The sequence below is a fragment of the Myotis davidii genome, unplaced genomic scaffold, assembly GCF_000327345.1.
Source record: "Myotis davidii unplaced genomic scaffold, ASM32734v1 scaffold594, whole genome shotgun sequence".
Lineage (NCBI taxonomy): Eukaryota > Metazoa > Chordata > Mammalia > Chiroptera > Vespertilionidae > Myotis > Myotis davidii.
The window spans coordinates 13,068-23,348 of record NW_006285787.1 but is presented as its reverse complement, the minus strand read 5'-3'; the positions used below and the strand labels follow the sequence as shown (position 1 = coordinate 23,348).

General features: G+C 34.1%; 1 protein-coding gene across 1 annotated transcript; it reads right to left on the bottom strand.

The window, feature by feature from the left end:
- Positions 1-4,471: 4,471 nt before the first annotated feature.
- Positions 4,472-5,425, bottom strand: LOC102773778 (olfactory receptor 4F3/4F16/4F29). Its single transcript, XM_006756763.1, has one exon. The coding sequence runs from the start codon at positions 5,423-5,425 to the stop codon at positions 4,472-4,474; it is 954 nt and encodes a 317-aa protein (XP_006756826.1).
- Between the last annotated feature and the right edge of the window lie 4,856 nt (positions 5,426-10,281).

Sequence of the window (10,281 nt, the reverse complement as noted above, 5' to 3'; positions counted from 1 at the left end):
GGGCCCCGCCAGCCCGCTCCTCACACACCTCTGCACCTTTATATTTTCTGCACTGCGCCTCCTCTGAGTCTCGTTTGCTTTTCTCTTTCCTTCTAGTTGAAGAATTTCCCCTCAGCTAGTCTTCCTGTGGTTCTGGGTGATGTCTGTTCCGTCTTTTAGTTGTATTTTGAAGTGGTTGTTCGAGGCAGCTAACTCCGGTGTTTACCTATCAAAGTCAATAACATCTGAGAGATGCAAACCAAAATGACAATGAGGTACCATCTCACACCTCTCAGAATGGTTATCATCAACAAATCAACAAACAACAAGTGTTGGCAAGAATGTGGAAAAAAGGGAACCCTCATAAACTGCTGGTGGGAATGCAGACTGGTGCAGCCACTGTGGAGAACAGTATGGAGTTTCCACAAAAAAATGGAACTCCCAATTGACCCAGTGATCCCACTTTTAGGTATATATCCCCCCAAAATCAGAAAGAACATATGCACCCCTATATTCATAGCAGTGCAATTTATAATAGCTAAGATTTGGAAATAGCCTAAGTGCCAATCAGCAGATGAGTGGATTAAAAAATAGTGGTACATCTACACAATGGAATACTATGCTGCTGTAAAAAAGAAAGAACTCTTACCATTTGCACAGCATGGATGGAACTAGAGAGTATTATGCTAAGTGAAATAAGCCAGTCAGTTAAAGATAAGTATCACATGATCTCACTTATTTGTGGAATATAATGAACAACATTAACTGATGAATAAAAATAGATCCACAGACACAAAATCATTGAACAAATTGTCCAACCTCAGAGGAAGGCAGGGGAGGGTGAGCTGAGTGTAGAGGGGAGTTGTTAAGATATCAACCAAAGAACTTTTATGCATACAAGCATAACCAGTTGACACAGACAATGGAGGAGGGGTGAAGGCCTGGGCTGGATGGAGGGGGCAGCCTGGGAGATGACATTGGGGGTAAAAGGGGACATATGTAATACTTTCAACAATAAAGAATTTTTTAAAAATTCATCAAACTGTACATTTAAAAAATTAAATAATAAATGGAATGAATAAAGAAAATCTAATTTACAATTGTGTAAAGCATTTTTATAAACAAAAGGTAATCTATTTTTTCCCTCTCATTTGTCTCTTATAAGATCTGAAGTGGTCACTGTGCCTCAGCCCATTTATAAAACACTGGCACAAGTCAGAATTATGGAATTGATAAAATCAAGAGGTCTTGAGAGACACAGGGGCATCCAGTGCGTCTTAAAAACTGATTCCATCAAAACTTGATTGGATCCACCTTATTGGTTCCCTCATTCGTGAGTCAAATAAGTGACACATGATCATTTTATATTAGCCTTGTTTTTAATTTTTAAAAATTATACTTTGACTACTCTGAAGGTCCCACCAAGATATCCAAGTAGACTCACTTTCTGGAGCCAGTAGTAAACTATTTCCCAAGGAATGCAACTCATGGATGTTTAAAGCCAGGCATGACTCTTCTTGGTTCCCATAATGAAACAGCACTAAGACTTTACCTTCATTGACACCCTGATCTACATTTTGTTTTTCTGCTTGGTTGGTTTTCTGTTTATGTGTTTGTTTCTGTTCTTGGCCAGCTTTGTTTCCAATCCTGGTTTGCACAGGTCTAGGTTATTCCTCATTAGTCACAACTGAGGCTGTGCATTTTGTTTTGTGATCTAATCATTGTTAATCTCTCTGCGGTGGGACCTATTCTCTATCAGATGACAGATTATAGACATTTTGGTTTGTTAGTTGGCTTTTATGGGTTTTTTTCAGTCTTTTTGTCTGTTTCTATTTTTCAGTCTGTTTGTCTTGTTTCCATTGGAAGTAGAGATCCAGTGTGAGATTTTGTGTATCTACCTATACTTTTTAAATTTTGTAAATCTGAGTCTTGATCTGTAGCTGAAGTTCTATAACTAACCCTAATATTTATGTGTATGAGTGTGAAATATTTTCCTAATTCAAATACATATTAATAAATTAAATATAGAGCCTCTTAAAGGAGTTCTGTTAACATTGCTTTATGGAGATTAGTAAGTAATGACTTGAATCTAATATTCCCCAAATTTCCAAAACATAAAGGAAACTGAATTACCAGTGTTTTATATGTGCCATCTTTTTCAGAGAAAAAATTCTCATATAAATTATGGCTCATAGCATTTTTATATGAAAATTCAAATAATCAAAATTAATTTTTGGACAACTGAATGGCTTGGTAACATTTTTAATAAAATAGCCATAGGTCTTCTCCCTGATCTTATCAGAATGGCATATAAAGCAAGCATTTAAAATTACCAAAAACATGTAAAATTATGTGCTCAATCAACTGTAATTATAATTCTGACAGTTTTATAGTGAGTCCACTGAAATATAACTTCTAAGATCCTTAACTATTTTAAGATTTTGGTTTAGTGTTAATAAAGTACTTTGTGGAAGTTTGTTGGATAATCTATAATAATAAAAGTATAATATGCTAATTAGACCAGATGTCCTTCCTGATAACTGTCCAGACGAAGCCAGGGCTCCAAGGGAAGCCCAGGCCCCAGGTGCCTGAGGGAAGCCGGTGACGGCAGCTGGGGAAGGAAAGGCCTACTCTTACACAAATTTCATGCATTGGGCCTCTAGTTTTTAAATAAGATGGAGTATGAAAACATTGGTCATGGTGTGTGTGTGTGTGTGTGTCTTTACTTATACCCTTATAGAATGTCTATGTCATTGGCTCATGTTAGTAAAGTGTTCCTTTTTGCTACTTTAAGCATAATGTTTTACTACCTTTAAGAATGCATAAATAGGATGTTGGTGGCAGTATGGGGTTATATTTCTGAGTGTTCCTGAACTTTGTTAGTCTACTGAAATCATTATGACAGACAATTCTCAATTATTCACCTTTAGATTGACCAAACTTTAGTCAGGTTCCTCTGAGCCCTCTCGTCCACTAGGCCTCAACCTGGGGCCAATACTTGCTGGACTGGATAGCTCACTTTTAGCAAGAATATTACTAAATAAGTTTAGAGAAAAACCTCTCTTTTAATATCAAATAAAATTTCTAAACCCCTACCCTTGATATTTGATCTCTTGGCCTGCCTCAGCAAGAATCATGTCAATTTAACAAGTGTTTTCCTGATGCTTAATGTCTCCTCTTAGTAATTTCCCATCCACCAACACACCCTTTCAATCTGCTCTTTGGGTATAAATTCTCATTGTCCTAATTGTATTGGGAATTGAGCCACTTCTATACTGAGGTCTCTTTTCTCCTGTTACAATAGTTCCTAATTAAAATCCATTTTTACCACTTAACTACTATCAGAGTATTGTCTGTGAAATAAAAGTTAGTTACTTTAGTTAAAGTCATAAAGTGGATTATTGAGACTGTTCTAGAAGTAATAATAACCAAAAATTAAGGTTGACTATGCAAAGTAATAATATATGATTTCATTTATCAAGAGGAAAAGAAGGATAGCTTCATCCTAACATAAAATGTCTGGTTATTCCAGCATCTGAAAGAGGATAGTAAAAAACAAAACCCAATGAAGATAGAAAGCTATAGAAGGTTCAGGAAGTAAATTCTGTTTGCCTTAGTATCTGAAAACAAATAATGATATATGTTAATATTTTGGCAATATTTGCAAAGCTCGGCTTTGATGTGTTTCTTTTTAAAAACTCAGAAATGCTTTACCACAAACCACTATATTGAAGAAAGACTGAAACTGGGTTTTCTCTCTGTTACAATGACATGACAAATTTATCTTGGTATAATCTTAGGTAGTAAATGCTATTCTTTATTTTCTGTGTAATCTTCCAAGTTAGCAGAGGTTCTTTAGTTTACCAAAATTATTTGTTGTGTCTTATGCTGACTATATTCTCCATTATTTTAAAAGTATAGTTAATTGACTAGGAAAGAGCTAAAGTTCCTCTATTGTTTATTTTAAATATATTTGCACTCTGGTCAATAGGTAGCTATGCTACAACCATCTTTTTCTCTACACTACTGTTATAGGTTGATTTGTGTCCACCAAGTAAATATGTTAAAATCCTTATCCCCAATACCTATGAATGTGACCATACTTGGAAATATAGTCTTACAGTATTTGCAGATGTAATCAATTTAAAATGAAGTCATACTGGATTAAGATGGATTGGAATACATTTCTCTATGTTCTGAAGACCTTAAAGGAGTATGCCCTTTTTTTGTGTTTCCAAAAATTATTTCATATAAACATTATTCTTTAGAAATTTGGAGTCAAGATTATTAAAATTGTTGGTTTACGAATACTTTATGTAACTCTCCCCTTTCAAAAATGAATGTCCCTCCCTTCTGAGTGAGAAACAAAATAGATTCTATATCGGTGTATATAATAAAATTAAAGAAGAACAAACAAGAGCTTCTCTCTGAGTTTGACCATCAATAATAAGTATCAACAATCAATGAGGGCTCTTCAGAATACAGGCATAACTTAAGAGATCTTCCTGTAATTCACCAGCTGTCTGCATACTCTCCCCATTGCTACTTTCATTTCTTGATTCCTGAATGTGTAAATGATAGGATTCAGGAAAGGAGTGAGAACTGCATCAAAGATGGCCAAAAACTTATCCAGATGTGTGGAGGGAGATGGCCACGTATAGAACAATATTAAAGGACCAAAGAACAGAACTACCACTGTGATGTGAGCTGACAGCGTGGACAGAGCCTTGGATGAACCAGCTGAAGAGTGTTTCTTAACAGTGAAAATGATGATGATATAGGAAATGATCAGCATGAGGAAAGAGCCAACAGAGATGAATCCACTGTTAGCTGTGACCGTGATCTCTAGTTGGTAGGTGTCTGTGCAGGCAAGTTTGATGAACCGAGGAAGGTCACAGTAAAAGCTATCCAGAACATTAGGACCACAGAAGGGTAATTTTACCACAAATGCCAATTGAACCATGGAGTGGATAAGGCCAGTCATCCAGGCAGCCATTAAAAAGAAAATGCACGTTCTTGGGCTCATGATGGTTAGGTAGTGGAGAGGTTTACATATGGCAACGTATCTGTCAAAGGCCATGGCTATGAGCAGCACCATCTCCACACCACCAATGACATGGATGAAAAAGATTTGAGTGATGCAGCCACTAAAGGAAATGACTTTACGCTTTCTGAAAAGATCATAAATCATCTTGGGAGAAGTGACGGAAGAAATTCCCAGGTCAATGAAGGAGAGGTTGGCCAACAGAAAGTACATGGGGGAGTGTAAGTGAGGGTCATGAATCACAGTTAGCATAACGAGGGTGTTTCCCATGATGCTTGCCACATAAAATGTGAAGGAGAACACAAAGAGGAAAAGTTGGATCTCCCAGGAATCCGTGAGTCCCAGGAACACAAACTCTGACACTGCAGAGTGATTCGCTCCATCTGTTGGCTCTGTCGGCATTGCTACCTGAAAATGTAAATTGTAATAATTATGTAATAAATTAAGAGGGAGATCAAAGTTATGAAAGCCTTTATCTACACTAGCATTAAAACTGACCGAATATGCCCAAGGCCTCTAAAATGTGACCACAGAGAAATTGGTGGCTTTCATGTGGACTTGTTCTCTACTACAAAGTTGTTTCTACATTTAATACCCTCTGTTTCTTCCCAGTATTGATCCGATAATATTAGTCATGACATAAGATGGTCAACATTAATAACAGGAATTCAATCTCAAATATTTTTATTTTTTGCTTCAAAACCAATATTTGGCCCCAGTCACATAACTAGTTACTATTGCAATCCTGTCCAAGCCTATAAACCTTTATCTGACAGACCCTTCTCCTTTTCCTCCCCAGTCTCCACCTCTGAGAACATATTCATCTTAAATATTACTTAATTGTTTACCATACCTATGATGTCTTGCATTATTATTATTACTAATATTTATTGCTACTAGTATAACCACCAGGTTTTCTCTGCGTTTAATACCCCTCTGCTTCTTCCCAAGGTAAACACTATCATGTTCTTCATGAGACACAAGATTGATCAACATGGGTAATAGGAATGAATTCAACCCCAAATCCCTTCGATTTTTGATTCAAGACTAATAATATTGTGGCTGCAGTCACATAAAACTCTTTACCACTTTTCAACTATTTCATCCATTTCTAAGACCACCAGCCTTATTCTGACAAACAGAACCTTCCTCCTGACTCCCTACCTCTGGGACATATTTATCATCAAGGTTCGTTAAATTGTAATCCTATCTGTGAGGTATTGTGTTATATTACCAGCATTTATTTTACTATCCCTTGTATTTTAGTAAATTGAGTACAATTTTAACTCTCCAACCACTCTGTAAGCTTCTTGAAGGTGGAAATTGCAACCTATTCATATTTGGATTCACTGAAGCAATGAAAAAGTGGTCCACACAGAGGTACAAGTCCATGAATTGTCTGTTACCAGTTTGCATCATATTAGGACAATTTTACATCAGAACAAAATTCAAGTGTATGATTTTGAAGGATTGGGGGCAAAAAACTAATTTTTCACCAAAGATAGTTCGAGAAGCACTGCCCTAGAGTACTTACCACATGATCTGACAAGCTTAAAACTATGAAGGGCATCATGGTGTAGTGAAAAGAATTTTGTTCAAAGCTCTATGGAAGGACTTGTCATATTATTTTGTAATTTTAGTTTTATTTGGAGCAGCAACATAGCATAGTGAAAAGAATATGGACTTTGGATTCAGAAAACCAAGATTTATACTATGATTCAGCCACTAACAAGCAAATTTGAATTCTTGAAACTCAGTTTATCTATGGAATTGCAATTAATATTAACTTCTCAGAGCAAGTTGTAGGAATAAAATAATTAAAGGTTTGTAACTGTGTATTTAATGCATAGATATTAATTTGTAAATATTCAGTAAATTTTTATTTTACTTATCTTTCTTTCATTTGTCCATTATAGTGCTTAACACAGAGATAAATGAATAAGAAAATAAAATGGTGTTGGCCAGAAAAATTCCACATTGAAAAGATATTTCAATAATATATTATGATTATCTTCTATACATAATAATAGATTATAACATTCATACTCTTTTAATGGTCAAAATAAAAACCATCCTATATCGATTAAATATATTTCTCTCAAAAAATCACTGTATTTATTTGTAGTACTTACTACAAATGTAATTCATTGGGGTTTTTTGTTTATTCTCCCTTTTTTTCTTTTTTTTAAATGAAATGTATTGGAGTGACATTGGTTTATCAAATTATATAGGTTTCAAGTATACAATTCTGTGATACATCATCTGTATATTGCATGTGTGTTCACCACCCAAAGTCAAATCTTCTTCCATTATTATATATTTAACCACCTTTACCCTTTACTATTCCCACACCCCTTTCCCTCTGGTAACCACCATACTGTTGTTTGTGTCTATGAGTTTTTGTTTATTTGTCTTATTTGTTCATTTGTTGCTTTCTAGTTTATATGCCACATATGAGTAAAGTCATGTTGTTCTTTTTAAAATTTCTTTATTGATTAAGGAATTACATATGTGTCCTCATCCCACCATAACCCCCCGCTGTTTAGGAACTATGCAATCATGTAACCCATACTCACTAATTATACAATTAGTCATATTTCCATGTATTTTAAATCACCCAAGTGCATCCTCTTTTATCTTTCAGATATCTATTTCCTGAAATATTTACATATGCTTATTATGTACTTGGTATGACTCTAAGTTTTGGGACACATTCAATAACAAGACAGATGTATTCCTTAATTTTATGGGAGTTGCAGTCTCATCAGATGATAGAACAAAAAAAAGGCAAGAGCAGCAGTTGTTCTTTACTTGTTATTGAATGTGTCCCAAAACTTAGAGTCATACCAAGTACATAATAAGCATATGTAAATATTTCAGGAAATAGATAGCTGAAAGATAAAAGAGGATGTATTTGGGTGATTTAAAATACATGCAAATATGACTAATTGTATAATTAGTGAGTGTGGGTTACATGATTGCATAGTTCCTAAACAACAGAGTTAAATAAAAAATAAGGGATAATAAAAGTGGAAAAAATAAGTCAGTCAGAGAAAAACTAATACCATATGATTTCACTTATTTGCAGAATCTAAAGTACAAAATAAATAAACAAGCAAAATTGAAACGGGTTCATAGATACAGAGAACTGATGGTTGCCAGAGGGAAGGGACATTGAGGGACTGGGTGAAAGGGTGAAGGGATAAAGAAGTGTAAATTGGTAGTTACAGAATAGTCACAGGAATATAAAATACAGCATAGGAAATATCATCAATAATATTGTAATAGCTATGTATGATGCCGGGTGGATACTGAAATACCTTGTGGGAACACTTTGTGAAGTATATGATTGTCTAACCACTATGCTGTACACCTGAAACTAATACAAAATAATATTAAATATAAATCATTGAAAAATAATTTTTTAAGTGAAGAAGTTTTAGGAAAAAAAGAAAAAATGAGTGAGATTAAAAGGAAAATTTAAGAAAGATGAAGAAATTGTGCCAAAGGCTCTTATGAGAGTTTCTCTATAAGCTTTTATCAGCTATGCACATGGGACAGGAATGTATTTGGTTTTTGGCCTGCAAACTGAAAGATCCCAGGTTTGATTCTGGTCAAGGGCACATGGCTGGGTTGTGGGCTCAATCCCCAGTATGGGACTTGCAGGAGGCATCAAACCATGATTCTCTCTCATCATGGATTCTCTCTCTCTCTCTTCTTCCTTCCTCTCTGAAATCAATAAAAATATATTTTTAAAAAATAATAATAAATAAGTAAATAATTCTGTGTTCTTTTCAAAAAAACCTTTTATGTACATAAATACAACAAATTAATCACTCTAGCTTTCTGTTTGCAAGATTCAACAAACTCAACACCTTTTATATTATCTTTGAGGCTCTCTTTCTCACTTTTTCCCTTCCATCCAAAAAAAATTAATATAAAATTAATATAAAACACTCTAAATCATAAAAGACTGAGGAAACTAGTTCAATATCCTGGTAGTTTATTTTTTAATTTTTCACACCATATTTTAAAATTATATTACATTGGAAATTATTTATTCAGTTTTGTATTATTTTGATCTCCACATCTTTTATTTCTATTGAAATTTCTATAAAATCTTTTTCCATCTTATAAACTTGACAAGTTCCTAATAAATTTGCTTCCCTTTTCACAGAAGATGATCAGTCTATACCCATCTCTTTTGAAAATTTAATAGAGAGAAAAATAGTCACCCTTTTTAATATTTTAATGTATCATCAATTTTTCTTGCCTGTTTATCCAGTGGCAGAGGATGAGAATCATTTCCTTAATCAGCATCGAGAACAGAGTGATTAATTGCAACCTATGCTGAATCCAAACTTATTACAAAACCATTTGACTTTTTCTAATGTCTTTCACATTACTTGAGGAACAATTTAATTCTCACTAAATGCCAAGGTCAGTTAATCTTTTCCAAGATGTCAATAAACTTTTCAAAATTATTCTTTTGTACTATTCAGTTTTATATCCTGACACTAACTACTTTGCTTTAGGATAACTTTCAAGCACTAGTATTCATAGCAATACTCATACTAGTATTCATAGCAATTCCAAAGACAAAATTATGTCCAAACTAAAGCTATTGTTAAATTTATTTTCATCCTTACATTTTACCTGTATGAAGAGAACAGCATCTTCCAGGAGTCTGAGATTTTCCCGTGTTCTTTAACACAAAGTGCCATATAAAATCCTGCCATAACAACAAGCGAAGCTTATTACAGCTCAAGAGGACAGTGACCATGTGATACTGCAAAAGAGTTAGTCTAGAAAGAGCTTATGGATCAAGAGACTTTGCCCCTAGAGAACTATTTGGTTTGACCAAAGCAACCAAAAGATCTAAAAATTAATAATAAGACACCAGAGAGGAAGAAAGAAACAAGAGTGGAATTTTTTGCTTGAAATCTTAATGTTATTTTGTTGGAAATTTTATAAATATTGGTAGTTTCCCATTAGAATTAATCTCTGAAAATTGGTAAGTATTAACTCAAAAAATTAACTATAATCATCTTGATCATCTCCAAAAAAGCCAATGTGCTTAATATTTAGTATAGTTTAAATAGTAGAAGAATGTACACAAGACTTCATTTTTATATAATCATATTTTCAGTAATTATGGATGTGCATGAAGATTTAGCTATACAGAAATTTATTCCAATGAATAGTGTTTAGAATTGAATGAAACAATGGAAATATATCTCTATTGATGATAAATTAGT

What these genes read in the sequence shown, in the direction of transcription:
- LOC102773778 (XM_006756763.1), bottom strand. Translation starts at nt 5,425, where the DNA reads ATGCCGACAGAGCCAACAGATGGAGCGAATCACTCTGCAGTGTCAGAG.